General features: G+C 39.5%; 1 protein-coding gene across 1 annotated transcript in view; it reads left to right on the forward strand.

The window, feature by feature from the left end:
* The first annotated feature begins 557 nt into the window (after positions 1 to 557).
* Positions 558 to 22,571, forward strand: part of LOC131129735 (ceramide synthase 2) — a 28,069-nt gene continuing 6,055 nt past the window's right edge. Inside the window, exons 1-8 of the mRNA XM_058073552.2 lie at positions 558 to 602; positions 672 to 872; positions 8,302 to 8,419; positions 11,756 to 11,874; positions 13,173 to 13,230; positions 13,420 to 13,470; positions 20,042 to 20,134; positions 20,562 to 20,690. Coding sequence (XP_057929535.2) covers positions 601 to 602; positions 672 to 872; positions 8,302 to 8,419; positions 11,756 to 11,874; positions 13,173 to 13,230; positions 13,420 to 13,470; positions 20,042 to 20,134; positions 20,562 to 20,690 — 771 coding nt within the window. The 5' untranslated portion in view covers positions 558 to 600. The remainder of the gene's footprint in view (positions 603 to 671; positions 873 to 8,301; positions 8,420 to 11,755; positions 11,875 to 13,172; positions 13,231 to 13,419; positions 13,471 to 20,041; positions 20,135 to 20,561; positions 20,691 to 22,571) is intronic.

A 22,571-nucleotide genomic window follows, 5' to 3' on the forward strand; every position in this document is an offset into this window, starting at 1 on the left:
AACGTGTGTCGTGAATTAATGTCCACCGGGAAATATGGGTCCATTTGAGAACCCGATATAAAGCAACATATTTTGCTATAATATAATCATATCTAATATGTTCTTTCCAATAAAACAGCCTACAAGGTAGACTACCAGTAAAAACCTCAGCAGCACGAGAGCCACTGCTTCCCGCCCCCGCCTCCCGCACTGACGTCATAGCCCCTCCCCTCCGTGCAAAGCAGCAGGCAGACTCCTCCTCTTTGAAATTGACGCGAGCGCTTGGCATCCTCCTGAAAGGAGCGCAGGCAGGTAAGAGATGGCGCATTTGTCTTCTTTCGGGAACGTTTGATGAAACACAGATGTTAGATTTGAAAAGGCGGGTTTTGAGACCGTGTGCGTCATAAATGTGTGCGGCAGGGGTGCTTTCCGCGCCTTTTTTTTTAAATTGATTAACGTTAGGAGTGGTAGTGTGCGTCTCCGCGGTACAATTCGGTTCATTTTCTCTGTGTTGACTTGCTGCGGGGTGTGCGTGGGGGTCTTTCCTTCAACACGTCAATCAAATGTGACAGCGCTATTACGAGTCTTTAACGCGTTATTGCGCCACCTGCTCCTGCTGGGATGTAAGTGCATGAAGCCACTGCATGGAGATATAAAAAAGATTGAAAACCCTGCTCTCCTCTTCCTGGCAGGATGGAGGCTTTGGTGAATGAGTGGCTGTGGCAGGACAGGTACTGGCTACCACCTGGCATGCATTGGCGAGACATGCAGGTGATGGAGGGCCAGAGCCAGAACCAGAACCAGAACCAGGGCCGCTATCCTCTACCCAGAGATCTCATCTACACCTTGCCGGTGGCCTTTGCTTTCATCGCCTTCAGATATGTTTTTGAGAGGTACTATATTACAAATACTACATGGACTCATCATCTTGGTCCGTCATTTTTCCTTCTGTGGGGATGCTGTGTATTCCCGAGGGGCTCGCTGTGAAATGATTTCCAATGTTTGGAACTGCTGCTGACTGTCCAAACACGATAATCCTACCACGTTGGGCTAGAGATGGGAATTCCGTACTAAATTGTTTACAAATATTGAAAACCATATTTCCAAAATTTCTTGATGGACGCCAGGCACGTTCATAAATAAATAAATCACACAATGAACAAAAATGAACTGGATAACCAAATTATCGCCATGTGCGTATGTGTCTGTTGAGGCCACAATCGGACAGGGGTTGAGTTTTAGCTGGGCCGCAACGTTAGCCCATTTTGTTATGATGATGATTTTGTTATTATTATTGTGCCTCTAAGGCAGGGGTGGGCAAACTACGGCCCGGGGGCCACCTGAGCCAACCTTTTGATGGTTTTATCAATTTCGTTTTTTGGCATGGTCTGTTGTTTACAAAGTGCTCCTGAAAAATGGGACACAAGCACATAATAATAATAATAATTATTATTATTATTATTAGATTATTATTAGAACTATTATGATTATTATAATTATTATATTAATGCTAATTATTATATTAATTATATACAATATTATTGTTATATTTGTATATTTTACATAATAATAATATAATAATTATTATTTTAATTTTATTGTAATTATTATAATATTTTATTATTTTTACAATATTTAAATATAAATATAAAATAATAAATAATAATAGCAGATTGCATGACAATTTTACAGATACAATAATACCAGGTGGACTGTTACGTATAAAATATATAGTCTGCCCCCCCCCCCCCCCCCCGTAAATTTTGTCATATCAATGCAACCCGCGAGTCAAAAAGTTTGCCCATCCCCAAGGGATGTCCCGATACACATTTTTTGGATTTTTTTTTTTGACACATTTTTCCTGCAGTCTTCCCTCATTTTATGAAAGATAAAATTTGAAAGAGTACCCTTGGAAAATACATACAGGGTAAAAAAAAATCATTCAACATGGTTATAGATCAATTTGGAATATATCACTGTTTTTAAAAGCTAGTCTCTTCAACACGATAGTAATTTATTGACAGTCCCTGATATAAACAACCAGCGGTTAGAGCAGCACTTCCTGTGCGAGGTCCCGGCACAGTGAGGGGGAACTACCGCTGTAGCTATGGACCGTTATATCCAACGTCCAATTTGAAACTAACTTCACAAGCAACCGGCAACCAGATTGGCCCGATTTCGTGGCGCAAGTCGATATTATCGGATCTTTAAAAATACAGCAGATCGATCGGGACATCCCTACTTTTGACGGCTGTTAATGTTGATGTTTTTTTAGACACAACGGTGGTTATTCACGTTTGTAGACCACACATCCAAAAAGCTAAAAGGCACTCGGTGGTTAACTTTTGACCATGAAAGAATAAAATCTCAACGCACACGGAGGACGTATGAAATATTTCAACATACATTGGTCGCTTTAATTACGTACGACAACATCGACATTTTGCTCATCAACATTTGACATTTAGCTTTCAGTGGAGAATGGGGTGAATGAGGGTCTCTAAGGTCCAGCAGCAGAATTAATAAATAAAATTTATTATTATTATTATTATTATTATTATTATTATTATTATTATTATTACTACTATATGTGTCAGGGCTGTCACAAGATCTTGCAAGATTCAATCATGAAATCATTTTGCCGGTCTCAATATATCGCGGTCTGTTTGCCTCCAAATAGGCAAGAGGAGGGTTGCTTTTAGCACCTTGAGAACAATGGCATGAACAGAGTGAGACCTTTTGTCAGTCATACAGTGTGGAAGACCGTAGCACAGAAATTATATGAGTCGACTGGAATATATTGTCATATACAGTAAAGTCTCGTTATATCGATATCGGTTATAACAAATTACTACTTATTACGATACTATTTTCATTTCCCGGCAAATTTCTAGTCTTTTATGATATAATTAGTTCCGTTAGTACGATACCCGGTTATTATGATAATCCGGTTACTACGATGCCCTTTTCATCTCCCGCCAGCCAATTTGGTCTGCTTATATCGATACAAAAGCAGCTTAAATCAATCTTTGCTTAAGGATTTCAATACCAAAAAAAACACGGCGAACGGCTGCTTCCAGTCAACTTTATTTTTCACACTTCCACCACCAGAGCGCAGCACACACACCGATTCCCGCACTTCCTGGTTCACAGGTCATGCTCAACCCGCCCCACATAGCTGGCCAAACACATGCCTGCAACAGAAGAACCAACTGACATAGCATACACACCTACTGTGTTCTTTTTTGGTATTGAAATCCTTAAGCAAAGATTGATTTAAGCTGCTCGACATTGTTCTATACTATAGAACAATGTCGAGTGCATTATTGCCCACTTTTAATGCAGTTCGGCGCAGGATCGGATATATGGATAGTCCGGTTATATCGATATTTTTTCCGACTCCCGAGAATATCGATATAATGAGACTTTACTGTGCTTTATTTTTTTATTGTACTTTTTAAAAAGTCAAGTTAAAATCTCGTCCCGTGTTGTAGACCCAATTGCGTATACCATCTCGTTGGCTGAACTGATAGCATCCATAGCATTCGTATCCTCATGGACAGGGTGTCGCAAACAAATCTGTCCCTATTAGAATATAAATAAAACTGACTTGACTTGATGTGACTTGTTAAGTACGGCGGCCCACTCTGATAGTATCAACCAAAATGCAGCATTGTTATCTTTTTTCAATCTTCCTGGTACAGCTATTTTACTGGATCTCATTAGCTTGTGTAGGTGTACCTATTGTTGGAATGACTGCGGTGTCAAGTTCCTCCCACGTGTGCCCGTCATGCTAGCTGGTTTGCTGCATTATTACTTTGTGTGTGTGTGTGTGTGTGTGTGGTTGGATGGTGTACATCAGACATGCAGGGAGGAGACCAATATCATGACTAGACATTTTTAGCTGCTGACTGCATCCTCTCATCTAAAAGGTTCTGACCATACGGTCCCAATAGGAGGCTGCAGCAAAACCTAGTAAAAGCTGCTATTGTGGTATTTTCTTTACTGTGGTTCTGCTACCATCCATCACAAGCTGTATTGTAAACCCCCCGATGTGCTAATTACACCATTCCCAGCGGCGCACAGAGAAAGGACGGAAACAAACAATACCCCGGTGATGACGTGAGGGAATTGATGTCGGCGTGCCAAGTATTCGGTGTGTTTACATATTTATGGCCGAGTGACGGCTGATGATTTTTGTAGGAGCTGAAACAATTAGCTGCCTCGTCAGTCAGCAAAACATTCCCAAGCGAGCTTTTCATAAAGGATTACACGTGACAGCGACGGTTCAAGTGTCATGACAGATAATCCCCACTTTGTGATGCTTTCACGTCTCACACATGGCGGAGTCCAGTGTCTACATACAGTACAGTTTCTGGATAAAAACAAAGAATGCATTATCAATCTAGAACAGGGGTCTCAAACACGCGGCCCGCGGGCCAAATGTGGCCCGCAGGACACTAGTTTGAGGCCCCCGCCTTGATATGAAAGTTTAATGTTAGTTTGATATGGATGCTGTATGGTATCATGTACCCAGAAAAAATTATTACGTTTGATTCATGTTCATGTTCATGTTAAAAAAAAACAGCTAACATGTGGGCGCTAACAATTCATGTATCGGGACACACCTATTTGGACTATAAAGCCCCATTTTTATTATAGCGACTAACACAAAGAACTATTTTTCTGGCGTAGTGACGCCTCATACCGCCACCACGCTGTTCAAAACAAGGCGACAGAACAACAATCTGTACTGACTAGGAAACAAGAACAATCATATGAACAGCTACAAACAGATAATCGCCCCACATCTGATCTCTCTTTTTGCGGCCTCAGCTTCTAAAACCTGTCGCTCATCCTCCATATATTCAGGCTCAAAGAGATCTGGAAGTAGTCGTTGGCAGTGGCTCTCCAGAAGTCCGCCATGATTAGTAGCTGCTATCGTTTACGGATGAAACGCTGGTTCCTGCTTGCTTTTAAACTACTTTCCCCCACCCCCACTGACAATAAGAACTGCAAACAAGCCTTTCTGGACCTCCTGGACTGCCTCAATCTTACTCAACATACTTGCCGAGGACCTGGTCTGCTCCACTTGCGGCAACATTCAGGAACTCTTCAGCATCAACCTCCACATCTCCGACCATGTAGCCATCGTTTTCCAAATCCACCATCAGACTCCTGTTCCCAAAGAAAAACAAACCATATCCTTCAGAAACATCAAATCTATCCTTCCCGAAGAATTCTTAGCCTCACTCAGCAATTCCTCGTCTACACGTCCCCTCCATCGTTGGATGACCCGGACAACCTTATCGACCATCATCCATCAACTCTCTCGCCAACTACCTCATCAAATACCCCTCCTTAAAAACCAAGACTGTTTCATTTACATACTCAGCCACTTGGTTCACCACGGACCTCCACCATCTGAAAGACTCTAAAAAAATGGATTTCACTTTCAAGCATACACGGACCACCTTCAGCGAAATCCACAAATCCATCCTGATCCACGCTCATTACTCTAACCTCATCCACAATGGCTCCAAAAATCCTAAAAAACAAACACTATGAAGAATTTGAATCCGGATGAATGATGATTCCGAACTCACCATAGCATAGAAACGTCCCTCCTCAAGGTCGCAAACGACTTCCTCCTCTCCTCTGACTCTGGCCTACTCTCCATTCTTATCCTTCTGGACCTTCTGGACATCCTACCTCACAGAATGGGAACAGTTGATCCTTTTTGATAACTACTCCTCCTCTACTGCCCCCTTCTCCCAAGGTGTCCCTCAAGGTTTGATGCTTGGTCCTCTCCTCTTTGTCCTCTACCTTCTCCCCCTTGGCCAGATTATCCATCACTATGGTCTGAGTTTCCACTTCAACCTCCAACTTTATATATTCACTAAATTCATCAACCCTCAGCCCCATTCTACCATCTCAAATTGCTTTTCTGATAATAACTTCTGGATGCAAATAAAGTTTATGAAACTCGATCGTACCAAATCCGACTCAACTCCCTTTCAGCCAAAGACTCCCGGCTTTCCTTTGACAGCACCACCCTCTCACCCTCAGTCTAGTACCGGGACCTAAGAGTCATCTTTGACAGTAAACTAAGCTTCTTCCAAAACATTAAAGCAGTCACTAAAACAGCTTTTCACCACCTGGAGAACATTGCGAGCCTTCGCCGCTCCCCCTCTTTCCCTGCAGCTGAAACCCTCATTCATGCGTTTTTCACGTCCACTTCCACTGGCTCCCTAAGCCTTACTGCAGGGGTGTCAAACTCGTGCCATGTAGGGCCGAGACACTACAGGTTTTTCTTTCCAGCCGGTCGCTAAAGCAGGTGATTTGAATGATTAACCCTCCTTTGGTTTGAGGGTCCATGAAATCACCTGCTGGAGAAAATGGTTGGAAAGAAAAACGTGCCTTACAGCATCCAATTCCAAGTCCTTTTACTCCCACAAAGCACCCCACAACCAGGCCCCTTTCCCATACCCTCCGTCCCTCAGATGCAAACCTGCTGACTGTCCCTAGGACCTGCCACCGAACCTGTCGTCTCTCTTTGTAGGTGTGTCCCATGAAGTGCATTGTTAGCTTTCTCATGCTAACTGTTTTTCTCTCTTTAGAACACATAAGAAAAGAGAGAGATGTGTTCATGTTTCTGTTAAGGATTGTGGAAATGTTGACATAAACGGTGGATCACTTTTAGGTAGGTTTATGAAAAATGGGGCTGGTTATGTCGACATGTGTTGGAGTATTTTTTAGCACTGCACTTGACAGTTTCCCGGCGGTTGGGGGCCGCTGTTATAGATGACTAAAGTAGGGGATGCGGGGATCACCATGACAACAACAGAGATGCTATTATTGTTGTCGATTTGTTGTTGCAAAACAGGGAAACGTGACAAGTCTGTGTAAGTCAGGGGTCGCAAACTCAATTTACTTGGGGGTCCACTGGCGCTCGGGTCTGGGTGAGACTGGGTTGCATCAGGTTTTCCAAAAAAAAAAAAAAAAAAAACGCATTTATTAAAAACAAAAATTTTTTAAAAACTTCGCTTTGGTTCCAATTTTCTATAAGAAAAGCTCTGATAAAACATTCCACTGTTCTCAAATATCTTACTTTTTATTTTTCTACACAAAATAAGATGAAAAATAAATAAACAAATCAAGAATAAAGAAAATCAATAAATCAGTAATAAATAAATAATAATAATAATAATAATAAAACGGCAAATAATAAAAAGTTAAGAAACCACATATTGTTGGTGGGTAGACAAATGATTTTTTTCAGATTAAAATGAACAAAGCATTATTAGAGCCCTGTAGACATGACAAAACACGACTATAGTCACATTTATACTCTTTTTATTTACAACATATTGCGCAACTGCAGGGTCTTGAGACACATGCTAGCTCGCAAACTAGAGAGCTAGCGACCTAAACGGTAGCCTTCAAGTTATTTCCTTTAAACTTAAATAGCCAAAAACTTACCACTTCCACACGGATAGGGAGGATAACTATTAACAGTTATTTAACCTTTAACATGAACATGAATCAAACGTAATAATTTTTTCTGGGTACATGATACCATACAGCATCCATATCAAACTTGCGCGGGCCGCACTGACATTAAACTTTCATATCAAGGCGGGGGCCTCAAACTAGAGACCCCCGGTGTAAGTGGAGTGGTTGGTGGAAAATGTTGACGGCAACGTACGTGCAGACATGACTGGTTCTGCTGGCTGACAGCTTGGGAATAGTGCCGACGTTGACGGTGACACGCAGCGACGTGTGATGGAGGAGTAGATAGGAGTCCTGTTTGACACGCTGTATCTAACCAGATGCCATTTTATCTACCCTTAATACTGAACATGACTCCAGCTGGCCTGTGCGTAATCCCTGTCTACAACACATGAGCACGTGTGTTGCAATATAGACATGCAGAAAACCAATTAGATGTTGAGGTGTGTGTGTGTGTGTGGGGGGCGGGGGGGGGGGGGGGGTGCGTAACCAGAGACTGTGTGTTTGCGTGTGCTTTCTTGACCTTCTCATTCTTCCTGAGCTTACCCTCCTCGCCTGTGACAGGATGATTATCTCCGAGATAGTGTTACACACACCCATTGTTATCAAGCTCTCTTGTGATCACAACAACATTGTCCTTCTTCTTCTCCGTCATTGTTGTGTGTGTGTGTGTCTGTGAGAGACGGCGATCAAGTGTCTCTTTCATGCCGTACGTCACGGTTGCGTCACGTCAGGCAGCTGTTGATGTCGTTAATATTAAAGACGCTTCAACAATTGATCCTTGTATTCTGTATTCTGTTCCCCCCCCAGGGTCATCGCTGTCCCGTTAAGCAAACATTTGGGCGTTAAGGATCGCGTTCGGATTCAAGCTGCGCCGCTTCCAAAGCTAGAGACCTTCTACAAACAGAAGTCGCGGCAGCCGTCACAAGTATGTGTTTGTGTTCTGGGCATGTGCAAAAGGTCGGCATGCAGACTAATGGGATGCTCCGTATGACCTTCACAGGATAAATTGTTCTGAAAGCACAAAAAAAAAGCTTTTCCTCGAGCAACTGTTTCTGCAATCAGCAGCATATGTTCTGACACTAACGAGGTAGTAAATGGTAATGAATGACCTTTATTCTTTATCCACAAGGTCTGAAGGGAGGCAACTGTACTCTTGTTTCAACCCAAAAGGCTTTTTCGATTTGAAATTTCAAGTGTGTAGTCTTCCTGTTTAAGTCTCTGGTAGTTTTATCTTGATTGGGATTTTTGTTGGTCTGCCTGGTGACAAAACAGCTCATTTGTGGCCTCTCTTCCTGTGGAATGAGACAGTCTTTGGGGGAAGACATGTCGGGACATTGTTCGTCCATGCCTCTTTCAAACCAAATAATAGATTTTTTTTATTCAGAATTTGAACATCCTCAAAAGAGACCGGTTGCCTCCATTCAGCCCTTGCGTTGTGGATCACCAAGACCTGAATGACTGAGAATCTACACAGAAATATTGCCTTTATGCTTCATTCCCATCTTTTGAACCAATGAATCTACCAACCAACCAACCAAAGTACATACATGTATGCAGTACCTACCAATCGAATTACCAACCTACCTGCGACTATATTATTATGAAGGATTTGCTCACCTGCTGTGACTCACATATGAACTTAAGTGCCATCCCATTCCTAACCCATAGGGTTCAATCGGATGTGGGTCCACCTTTTGCAGCTATTAAGGCTGTCCACAAGGTTTGTGTGGAGTGTTTATAGGAATTTTTCAATTCATATTTTTCCAATTCATCCCAAAGGTTTTCTATGGCGTTCAGGTCAGGACTGTGCAGGACAGTCAAGTTCATTCACACCAGACTCTGTCATCCACGTCTTTATGGACCTTGCTTTGTGCACACAGAATAAAGTCAAAATATGAAGTTGGATTTTAACGAGAAAAAAGGCGAAATTTTACAAGAATAAACTCATATGATGAAAAATAATGTCATTTTAGTGCCATAAAGGTAACATTTTAATGGAAAAAAAATGTATTTATAGTAAACCTCGGATATATTGGAAATTCGCTCACAACGGACAGATAAAAAAGAACCAATTTTTCTGTAATGCATTTCCAATAAAAATTCATTACATATATCGGATTTTTTATAACAGATTTCGCCTATTTCGGACAAAATCTCCAGTCCCGTTCCAATTTCTCTCGCATATATCGGGTGGCAGCATCGTGGCCTTTGATCCATCTTTGATCCATGTTCACAGCCAAAGCTGAAGATTATAACATATTTGTATGAATTACAGACATGTACATGAGCATGTACAACGAAATAAAAAAAAAATTCTCGAATCTGTAGAAATGCCTTCTTGTTGCTATTATCGAGGTTTAGAAACCAAACGATAAACGTAAGTGCAAACGATAATGACGTCACATGCTATTTATCGTTTGTGTTTACGTTTATCGTTTGGTTTCTAAACCTCCCTAATAGCAACAAGAAGGCATTTCTACAGATTCGAGAGATTTTTTTTTTATTTCGTTGTGCATGCTCATGTACATGTTTGTAATTCATACAAAGATGTTATAATCTTCAGCTTTGGTTGTGAACATGGATCAAAGAAAGTTCCCCCATGGCATTGCGCATCCGTGTAATGAATGTGGTGGACATTTTCCGGTATACGCATATAACGGATTTCGCTTATATCGGACAAAACCAGCGGGAACAATTGAATCCGATATATCCGAGTTTTACTGTATTTGATAGTCAGAATATTGCGATAAAAACAAAACAAAATAAAGTTGTAGATTTTCAGTCAAAAGAGTCATAGTATTACGGGAATAAAGTAAAAATATTATGAGCATGAAGTCATAATATGCACGGCGGTCTAGTGGTTAGCGCGCAGACCTCACAGCTAGGAGACCAGGGTTCAATTCCCACCCTCGTCCATCTCTGTGTGGAGTTTGCATGTTCTGCCCGTGCATGTGTGGGTTTTCTCCGGGTACTCCGGTTTCCTCCCACATTCCAAAAACATGCTAGGTTAATTGGCCACTCCAAATTGTCCATAGGTATGAATGTGAGTGTGAATGGTTGTTTGTCTATATGTGCCCTGTGATTGCCTGGCGACCAGTCCAGAGTGTACCCCGCCTCTCGTCCGAAGACAGCTGGGATAGGCTCCAGCACCCCCGCGACCCTCGTGAGGAAAAGCGGTAGAAAATGAATGAATGAATGAAGTCATAATATTACTACTATTATTTAAGGAGTTAAGTTGAACTATTTGGGAATTAAAAAAAAGCACAAATGGGAAAAAAAGAGCAAAGAGTGAAGTTGGTCTTGGCCGGCCAACCAAAAGGACCCCAAGAGCAGAGTGATGACTCATCCGAGAGGTCACAAAAGACCCCACAACAACATCCAGCCAAGTGCAGGCCTCACTTGTCCCAGTTGAGGTCAGGTGTTCATGACCCCATCATGAGAAAACGGAGTTCCAAGACCAAAAGCACTGGTGAACAAAAAGAACATTTAGGCTGGTCTCCATTTGGCCAGAAAACATCTTCATGATCCCCAAGACCTTTGGGAAAATACTCTATGGTTGAAGTTTTTGGAAGGTGTGTGTCCCATTACACCTGGTGTAAAAGTATTTCAGAAAAAGAACATCAGCAGTAAAACATGGTGGTGGTAGTGCGATGGTCTGCGCTGTGCATTTTCACGCCAAAGTTATCAGTTTTATCTGCGTTGTCTGGGAGTTGGCACCTGTTTTCCAAGTCCCTGCCAAATAGGTTTTTGTGTAGGAATATTCCGTTCCTGTTCACCACTTTATCAAGAAAAATAAACACAGACGTGGTACACGACAGTACTGTAATTGCTGTATAATTGGAGCAACTAAACGCAGATACTATTTTTTTTCCCCCCATTCCATTCATGTCATCAGTGGACAGACGGGTTTCAGACACATTACAGGTTCACATCTCCACCCTTCTCTGAGTTTCAACATCAGCGTTCATGTGCAGACAAGCAAGGTTTCGCACCCATAGGGACTTAAGATGAAGTGTGATAACAAACAAAAAAACACTTGGTGGGTCAAATACATGCAAAAAGAAAATGAAGACTACTGGGTTTAAGAAAAAACAACCATGTTACTTACCAGGAAGTAGAACTAGAGCAGGTCACATGAACAATCAGGCCTAATTTGCATATCCTGGAATGAAATGGCAACAGAAATGTCAGCCAAAAAGTTGAATAAATGTCGCCTCTCGGCAGTCAACATTCAGTCGGTGCTGTGTTTGTGCTCCCTCAGAGTGAAGTGGCCATCTTGGGGAAGCAGTGTGGACTCTCCAAGGCAAAGATTCAAACCTGGTTCAGGCACAGACGCAACCAGGACCGACCCAGCAACACAAAAAAGTTCTGCGAAGCCACGTCAGTCTCAGTCCAATGATCTTCCGTACCATCGCGCACAAGGGATTTGAAATACAGTCAAGAAATGTTGTGAATGATTGAATAGGACGCAAGTGAAGGTAGCCCGCCACTAATACATTTCGGGATGCTACGAAAAATTGTACGTTTCCTGTTCACCCTCTCTCACAATGAAAAGGGCCTATCTGCGTTTATTTGTGGAGCTTGTGGATACAACTCCGTGCAGTAGGTGGCGTCGTAACTCTGAAACCCAGTGCCACAGGTAGATTGTAGTCCTAGTTTGAGAGTGCCAAAGGGTATTTGAGCTGAAAATGTGTACTAAATGCAATTGGAGTTTCTTGTTTTTTTGCCATCAAATCTCATATAAAATGAATTATACAGTCGCTGTATACAGTCATCCCTCACAGTATTATGGTTTAATTATCGCTCTCTTGGTATATTACGTTTTTTGGAAAAATTAATTAAGCATATTGGAATACAAGTAATATGTGGTAGAGTTAAGTACAGTAAACCTCAGATATATCGGACTCGGATATATCGGAAATTCGCTCACAACGGACAGATAAAAAAAAAACAATTTTTCTGTAATGTATTTCCAATAAAAATTCATTGCATATATTGGATTTTTTTATAACGGATTTCGCCTATTTCGGACAAAATCTCCAGTCCCGTTCCAATTTCCCTCGCATATATCGGATGGCCGCATGGTGTCTTTCTCCTGGCTCCAGATTTAGGACAAATATAAAAGTGAGTGACGTCAATAATACTAGCACAGCAGTGAATGAGATCTTAACCTCACTATTGGAAATAACGTAGGCCTGCCTAACGTAGGGCGTAACAGGGCCTAGCTTAATTAACAATTTGTTATGCTCAGAGTCCAATAAAGTTCAATTCTCATTACCTTACGTCTCTTTTCATTGCCCAGTCCAGGTACATTGGAAACATAGTCAAGGAAGTGCCTTTTTATAACGGATAAAATTCGATTTGCGCATATACCGGATATAAATCTGATATATCGGTAAAACGGACATTTTCCGGTATACGCATATAACGGATTTCGCTTATATCGGACAAAACCAGTGGGAACAAATGAATCCGATATATCCGAGGTTTACTGTATATATATAAATATGCTCTTTAGTTAATGACGCAAAACATTGGGACATTAGCTTAACACTGTATCATCAATCAATCCCACTATTTCAAATCCTTTGTCAAAAGGCAAATTCATAAAATATCTTTTTTTTTTTTAATCCCATGTGACCTAATGTGTGGTGTTCTTTTCTTTTCATGTGTTGCAGATGGCGTTTTGTCTTCTACCTTGCAGCCTTCACAGCAGGCCTCGGGTCTTTGTTTGATGTAAGTCTGTTGGCTTTCTTGATCATGAATAACGATATAATCTAATGGAAGGAAATATAATACATTGCATGAATTGATTTAACAATAGTTTATTATTGCAGTGCAATAATAATAATAATAATAATAATAAATAAAAGATGACAGTTTGTTTGTTGTGAAGATTCATGTTCTCATCTTGTGACATCCCAGTCTCCGTGGTTGTGGGACTACCGAGAGTGTTGGCAGGGTTTTCCCAAACAGGTGAGCACGCAAGACAAGATTTTGTATGTTTATTATGGCATTGAAAAACAGTGTTCATCACACTTTGAAAACTACTGACGTTGGCATTGTAGTGGTTCACATTGGCGCCCCATTCAATCGCCCTGTAACTGGATGGTGATTACCAGGGTGGAGCCAACCCTAAATCTGCTGGAATTAGGCCTGTCACAAATTATAGCCGATAAAATAATGTTGACAGTAACATTGATTCAGACCATTCAAAGCAAAAAACTTTAACATTGTTATAAAATAACCATGCACGGATGACCATATTTACTATATTTTCCAGACTAGAAGTCGCACTTTTTTTTCATAGGTTGGCTGATCCTGTGACTTATACTCCAGAGCGACTTATAAATAAACTGTTATGTTACATAAACACTGGACACCGTTTCTGTTCATGTTTATTTTTGTGTAGCTGAATAACCATTGTGTTAGCATATCTTACACCTATTCAGCCTGTTCTCTATTCTTTTATTGTTGGAACTTGCCTTCCAAGAGGACATAATGTCTGTTTTGGTCAAGTAGTTTGGAAAATAAATTACCCGCAAAAATGCGACTTATACTCCAGTGCGACTTATAAATGAAAAAAGTGTTTACGTTACATAAACACCGGACACCTTTTGTGTTCATGTTTATTTTTTGTGTAGCTGAATAACCATTGTGTTAGCATATCTTACACCTATTCAGCCTGTTCTCTATTTTTTATTGTTAGAACTTGCCTTCCAAGATGAAGTAATATCATATATAATATAATATGTTTTGGTCAAGTAGTTTGTAAAATCAATTACAGTAAAGTCTTGTTATATCGATATTCTCGGGAGTCGGAAAAAATATCGATATAACCGGACTATCGATATATCCGATCCTGCGCCGAACTGCATTAAAAGTGGGCAATAATGCACTCGACATTGTTCTATACACACGAGAGAAACCACGAACGCCAGCATGTACATATGAAAAACAGTGATTATTGCAAGCGATAAAAAGATATCTGAATACAACACAATTAAATACATGTATTTGTACTCTTGTGTCTTCGTTGGAATAGGTGTGTATGCTATGTCAGTTGGTTCTTCATCCTCATCATCCTCATCATTCTCGTCATGAAAACACTAAGTCTATTCACTGAATCTTCCCTCTAAATTATACAAATATTTACTCCTTTACTTCAAAAGATTGTTTAATACTTACCTCACCTTACTAACGGTGTTAGTCGAAAATCAAACAATACGCCGTTTACAGATTTTGCTAATGGTGGTATTGAAATCCTTAAGCAAATATTGATTCAGCTTTAAGCTGCTTTTGTATCGATATAAGCAGACCAAATTGGCTGGCGGGAGATGAAAAGGGCATCGTAGTAACCGGATTATTGTAATAACCGGGTATCGTACTAACTGGAACTAATTATATCATAAAAGACTAGAAATTTGCCGGGAAATGAAAATAGTATCGTAATAAGCAGTACCATCGATATAACCGATATCGATATAACGAGACTTTACTGTACCAGCAAAAAATGCAACTTATACTCCAGTGCGACTTATGTATGTTTTTTTCTACGCAATTATGCATTTTTGTCCTTGTGCGACATATAGTCCAGAAAATACAGTATATACAACAATAAAAATGAAACAAAACACATGTCATGGATTTTCAGATTTTAGATCACTGTCACTTTTGTTATTGTCTGGATAGTAACAAAAATGGAGAAATAATTTGGAAAGTTCAAATTATGTGTTGATGCAGAAGTCAGCTCATTTGAATGTACAATTTTATGAGGAATACAATTTGGTCAACGTATGTGTTTTGTATGCAGCAAAATGTGTTTGGTGCACAATGAGGTAATCAGTAGTACAGTAAACCTCAGATATATCGGACTCGGATATATCGGAAATTCGCTCACAACGGACAGATAAAAAAGAACCGATTTTTCTGTAATGCATTTCCAATAAAAATTCATTGCATATATCGGATTTTTTATAACGGATTTCGCCTATTTCGGACAAAATCTCCAGTCCTGTTCCAATTTCCCTCGCATATATCGGATGGCCGCATGGTGTCTTTCTCCTGGCTCCAGATTTAGGACAAATATAAAAGTGAGTGACGTCAATAATACTAGCACAGCAGTGAATGAGATCTTAACCTCACTATTGGAAATAACGTAGGCCTGCCTAACGTAGGGCGTAACAGGGCCTAGCTTAATTAACAATTTGTTATGCTCAGAGTCCAATAAAGTTCAATTCTCATTACCTTACGTCTCTTTTCATTGCCCAGTCCAGGTACATTGGAAACATAGTCAAGGAAGTGCCTTTTTATAACGGATAAAATCCGATTTACGCATATACCAGATATAAATCCGATATATGCGTAAAACAGACATTTTCCGGTATACGCATATAACGGATTTCGCTTATATCGGACAAAACCAGTGGGAACAATTGAATCCGATATATCCGAGGTTTACTGTAGTAGTTATCCTTCTGTCTCGAGAGACAATGGTAGCATCCATCCATATTCTGTACCACTTGCTCTCAATAGGGTCGCGGGTATGCTGGAGCCCAGTTCAACTGTTTTGGATGATTTATTTCATTCTCATGTCACAAAATGACAATGTGCAAAAGCGAGCAAACCCTCTTGCCATCCAGCCTGGAGTCATTCGTAAATATATCGAGCGAGAGGCTTGCAAAATGATCAAGATTGCGCTGAATTGATTTATGATTATCATAGCAGGCCTAGCTGGGATTGTCTCAAGCGTCTGTTGTGTCCTCAAACGGGACATTTAGAGATCATTCACCTCGCCTCCCAGCCATGCACTCACACTTGATTGTTATTTGTCAGTTTGGAAAGGTAATAGCTGCCGCTAATGACAGTTAGGCATGCCTGCAAGTCGACATTCCTGCAGAGAAGCCAACCTTCTCGTCCAGGGTTCACGGCCTCAAAGTGACAACACTGAACACAGCTTCCTGTATCTGCTGCTGCTTATATTGTTGCAGCTTTTCCTTTTCTGCGGGTTCTGTTGCCTCCGTGTACTTCCTTTCATTGTCTCGAGTGTTGTTTTGATTCTAGATAGTCACCCGATTCCTTTCGCAGAATTAAGACCAGGGCGCCACTTGGAATATATATATACAGTGAAGAAAATAAGTATTTGAACACCCTGCTATTTTGCTATTTCTCCCACTTAGAAATCATGGAGGGGTCTGAAATTTTCATCGTAGGTGCATGTCCACTGTGAGAGAGATAAACTAAAAAGAAAAATCCAGAAATCACAATGCATGATTTTTTAACAATTTATTTGTGTGATACAGCTGCTAATAAGTATTTGAACACCTGAGAAAATGAATGTTAATATTTGGTACAGTAGCCTTTGTTTGCTATTACAGAGGTCAAACGTTTCCTGTAGTTTTTCACCAGGTTTGCACACACTGCAGGAGGGATCTTGGCCCACTCCTCCACACAGATCTTCTCTAGATCAGTCAGGTTTCTGGGCTGTCGCTGAGAAACACGGAGTTTGAGCTCCCTCCAAAGATTTTCGATTGGGTTCAGGTCTGGAGACTGGCTGGGCCATGCTAGAACCTTGATATGCTTCTTACGGAGCCACTCCTTGGTTTTCCTGGCTGTGTGCTTCGGGTCGTTGTCGTGTTGGAAGACCCAGCCACGACCCATCTTCAATGCTCTGACAGAGGGAAGGAGGTTGTTCCCCAAAATCTCACAATACACGGCCCCAGTCATCCTCTCTTTAATGCAGTGCACTCGTCCTGTCCCATGTGCAGAAAAACACCCCCAAAGCATGATGCTACCACCCCCATGCTTCACAGTAGGGATGGTGTTCTTCGGATTGTACTCTTCATTCTTCTTCCTCCAAACACGCTTATTGGAATTATGACCAAAAAGTTCTATTTTGGTCTCATCTGACCATAAAACTTTCTCCCATGACTCCTCTGTATCATCCAAATGGTCATATGCAAACTTAAGACGGGCCTTGACATGTGCTGGTTTAAGCAGGGGAACCTTTCGTGCCATGCATGATTTCACATCATGACGTCTTAGTGTATTACCTACAGTAACCTTGGAAACGGTGGTCCCAGCTCTTTTCAGGTCATTGACCAAGTCCTGTCGTGTAGTTCTGGGCTGATTCCTCACCTTTCTTAGAATCATTGAGACCCCACGAGGTGATATCTTGCATGGGGCTCCACTCCGATTGAGATTGACCGTCATGTTTAGCTTCTTCCATTTTCTAATGATAGCTCCAACAGTGGACCTTTTTTCACCAAGCTGCTTGGTAATTGCTCCGTAGCCCTTTCCAGCCTTGTGGAGGTGTACAATTTTGTCTCTGGTGTCTTTGGACAGCTCTTTGGTCTTCGCCATGTTACAAGTTAAAGTCTTACTGATTGTATGGGGTGGACAGGTGTCTTTATGCAGCTAACGACCTCAAACAGGTGCATCTGATTCAGGATGATACATGGAGTGCAGGTGGACTTCTAATGGGCAGACTAACAGGTCTTTCAGGGTCAGAATTCTAGATGATACACAGGTGTTCAAATACTTATTTGCAGCTGTATCACACAAATAAATTGTTAAAAAATCATGCATTGTGATTTCTGGATTTTTCTTTTTAGTTTATCTCTCTCACAGTGGACATGCACCTACGATGAAAATTTCAGACCCCTCCATGATTTCTAAGTGGGAGAAATAGCAAAATAGCAGGGTGTTCAAATACTTATTTTCTTCACTGTATATATATATATATATATATATATATATATATATATATATATATATACATACATACATACATATATATACATACATACATATATATATATACATACATACATATATACTTTCACTTTCAAAGGAACAGATCCTTTAATATATTCAAGGATACTGACCTGGCTTGTTTTGTTAAAAAGAGTGTCTGTGAATGTGACAGATTGAGTCCTGAATGCACGTGTGTGTGTTTGTGCGGGTGCTGACTTTGATGTGGTTGCGGTCGACGGTGGTCTCGGGTTTACCGTGGGTCACTTCTGATATGATTCCAATATTGCGGCCTTGAATATCGGCTGATACTGATATCAATTCAATATCAGCATGAATCAAACATACAGTACTGGAATGTTATAAAAGGCCTCATCAAGTGATATTACTCCGACAAATAGTGAGAAATAGTTTTCATTGTTTTCATTGATGACAAGACAGGACCAAAATGTTAGTGGGTGGGTTATCCCAACCTTTTTAGACCCACAGATGTGCTTGTGTTTCCGAAAATCTCCAGCGGAAGATGATTACGTTTTTTTTCTCATAAATGTATGACTTTATTCTTGTAAATGTATTACTTTTTCCCGTAAATCTACAATCTTTTTTCAGAAATGTACACCTTTTTTCTCATAAATTTATGATGTTATTGTCTATATACCAGATTATTTACTATATTATTATTATTTATTATATATTATTATATAATAATATAAATAAGAATAATACAACTTTTTTCTCGTAAATGTAAAAAAAATTCTCATAAATGTATGATCTATATCCCAGATTATTTACTATATTATTATTATTTATTATATATTATTATATAATAATATATAATAAATAGATTATTTACTATATTATTATTATATATTATATATTATTATATAATAATATAAATATTATAATATTTACTATATTATTATTATATATTATTATATAATATTATAAATAATAATAATATAGTAAATAATCTGGGATATAGACAATAAAATCATACATTTATATGTATGATATATATATATATATTTATATAGATATTTATTATATATATATTTATTATATATTATAATATAATAATATAAATAATAATAATAATATAGTAAATAATCTGGGATGTAGGCAATAAAATCATACATTTATGAGAAAAAAGTTGTACATTTACGAGAAAAAGGTGTATTATTATTATTTATATTATTATATAATCATATATAATAAATAATAATAATATATATAATATAATAATATCCCAGATTATTTACTATATTATTATTATTATTATTTATATATGATTATATAATTATATATATATAACATTTATATAACATTTATGACAAAAAAGTGTATTAATATTATTTATATTATTATAAATATTATTTATATTATATATATAACATAATATTATATAATAATATATAACAAATAATAATAATAATATATAATATAATGATACAAATAGAAATAATATAAATATAATATAATAATATAATATATAATTACATTATTATTCCCAGATTATATACACCTCGTCGTAACAGGCATTGCCTGAGACAGCTATATATGAAAAGGGGGGGGGGGGCTAATGGGACCTTTGGCCTTGAGCAAATGTATCGTTATGGCTATTTTTCTAAAGAATTTGGGACTTTATTCTTGTAAATTTACAACTTAATTCTCGAAATCTCTGTTGTTTTTTTGTTCAATGTGGCCCTAATACTCAGCCGTACACTTTGTCATTGCTTCCAGCTAATTTCCTGGGATGTACCGTGTTATTGTGTTGACATTGAATTACCTGTTTCAGCTGGTCACCAGTGCCCATTACTGGTATTACATCTTGGAACTGGGCTTCTATCTGTCCCTGCTTCTCTGTGTCTCTGTGGACGTAAGGAGAAAAGTAAGTATCACAAAAAACACAAAACCTGTTGTAATCCAAAATTCTAATGCTTTCTTTCATCTACTTGTGCTCGCATTGAGTCAGATTGGTTAAAAAGCACTCGGCTGCTTTCTTTGGTTAATTCCTATGTGTGTAATACAAATGTTGTTCTTTTTTTCTTGCAATATCCATGCGGATTATGTACTGGATGATTATTATTATCATGTTATGTCACAAATATTTTTTTTAACCCAATAGTAAATGACCGAAATTGTTTCGATTATATAATCATTTTCTCATGTTAAATGGTTGTTTGAACTTTTCATATCCTCTTACTTCATACAGTAGGCCCAAAGAGGATATTGCAAATATCTTGCATGCAGTGCATGATCTGTTACTTTAAATCTCCCCCCAACACGGTGTGAGCTTTTCAAATGATGCCTTGCAGGATTTCAAGGAGCAGGTTGTTCATCACATTGCCACCATATTGCTCATCGGGTTCTCCTACTGCAGCAACTTCGTGAGAGTTGGCACGCTTGTGATGCTGGTGCACGACTCGTCTGACTTCCTGCTTGAGGTACAACTCAGTAGTTTTTTTGTTTTGTTTTTTTATTGGCCCTTGGAACATTCTAGAAATACAATTTAAAAAAATAAACATTATTTTACGAGAATAAAGTCAAAATATTAAGATACATTAAAGGATAAAACAATTTAATTTTTTTTACAGTTGAGATATCATGAGACACAAACAAATCAAAGAATAAAGTTGCAGTTTTAGGAAATTTTGGTTGGGTAAAAGAATGTTACCATAATAAAATTGAAATATGAGCATGTGCGGCTGCACGGCGGACAAGTGGTTAGCATGCAGGCCTCACAGCTAGGAGACCCAAGTTCACTTCCACCCTCGGCCATCTCTGTATGGAGTTTGCATGTTCTCCCCGTGCATGCGTGGGTTTTCTCCAGGTACTCCGGTTTCCTCCCACATTCCAAAAACATGCTAGGTTAATTGGCCACAGGTATGAATGTGGGTGGGAATGGTTGTTCCGTGACCCTGGTGAGGATAAGCGGTAGAAAATGAATGAATGTGACCTCCACCAAGCGTAGGGTATGCATTGTTTGGCAGTGCATTTTTATTTGGCTCTAAAATTAACGTAGCATTTGTCATTTCTGGTGACGTTCCAAGGAAACCAGACTTGAATGCAGTCATTGTGGTTTTACTCCAGAAATATTCCGACTCGCATAGCCTCATACGTGAAATAAATGCCCTATTGGCTCGTGTGAAAACAAAACAATAGGTGCGGTCTGACGGCAGTCTGACGGCACCTATGAAAGTCCCGATTGCCTCATCATCCGAGAGCTGAAGGATGTCATATGGCCTCCAGGCACCGCAGAGTGGAGACCGTTGGCAACGTCATTGTAAGAGCCCGGCAGAGTTGAGTTTGTTATGTACAGTATGTGCAAAAGTCTCCACTAGCTTTGCTGTCTTACTGTAGCAAACCAGTCATTTTGACACAGTAAAAGTTCAAGTAAAAGGGTTTTAAATGGGCAGAGGTTTAAGTCAGCGGTTTCCAAAGTGCAGCCTGTGGGCCACTGGTGGCTCTTTTTTTGTTTGTTTTTATTGGCCCACGGCACATTGTCGAAAATATAATTACACCAAAAACAAAAAAACCCAGCTATAAACACAAAGTAGCAACACAAAGCTTTGTTGTATATTTTGGTGGGTTTTTTGCCTTTTTACAAAACTACAAAAATACAGTGCATCCGGAAAGTATTCACAGCTCTTCACTTTTTCTACATTTTGTCATGTTACAGCCTCATTCCAAACTGTATTAAATTAATCTCTTACTTCAAAATTCTACACAAAATACTCCATTATGACAATGTGAAAAAAAATTTTTTTGACATGTTTTGAATTTATTAAAAATAGAAAACAAAAAAATCACATTTACATAAGTATTCACAGCCTTTGCCATGAAGCTCAAAATTGAGCTCAGGTGCATCTTTTTTCCACTGATCATCCTTGAGATCTTTCTACAGCTTAATTGGAGTCCACCTGCAGTAAATTCAGTTGATTGGACATGATTTGGAAATATAATAACTGTCTATATAAGGTCCCACAGTTGACTGTGCATGTCAGAGCACAAACACCAAGCATGAAGTCAAAAGAACTGTCTGTAGACCTGCGAGACAGGATTGTCTTGAGGCACAAATCTGGGGAAGGATACAGAAAAATGTCTGCTGCTTTGAAGGTCCCAATGAGCACAGTGGCCTCCATTATTCGTAAATGGAAGACGTTTGGAACCACCAGGACTCTTCCTAGAGCTGGCCGGCCTTCTAAACTGAGCGATCGGGGAAGAAGGGCCTTAGTCAGGGAGGTGACCAAGGCCCCGATGGTCACTCTGTCAGAGCTCCATCGTTCCTCTGTGGAGAGAGGAGAGCCTTCCAGAAGGACAACCAT

This window comes from Doryrhamphus excisus, linkage group LG4 (genome assembly GCF_037039965.1).
Source record: "Doryrhamphus excisus strain RoL-2023G ecotype Guam linkage group LG4, RoL_Dexc_Guam_v1.1, whole genome shotgun sequence".
NCBI classification, from domain to species: Eukaryota; Metazoa; Chordata; class Actinopteri; order Syngnathiformes; family Syngnathidae; genus Doryrhamphus; species Doryrhamphus excisus.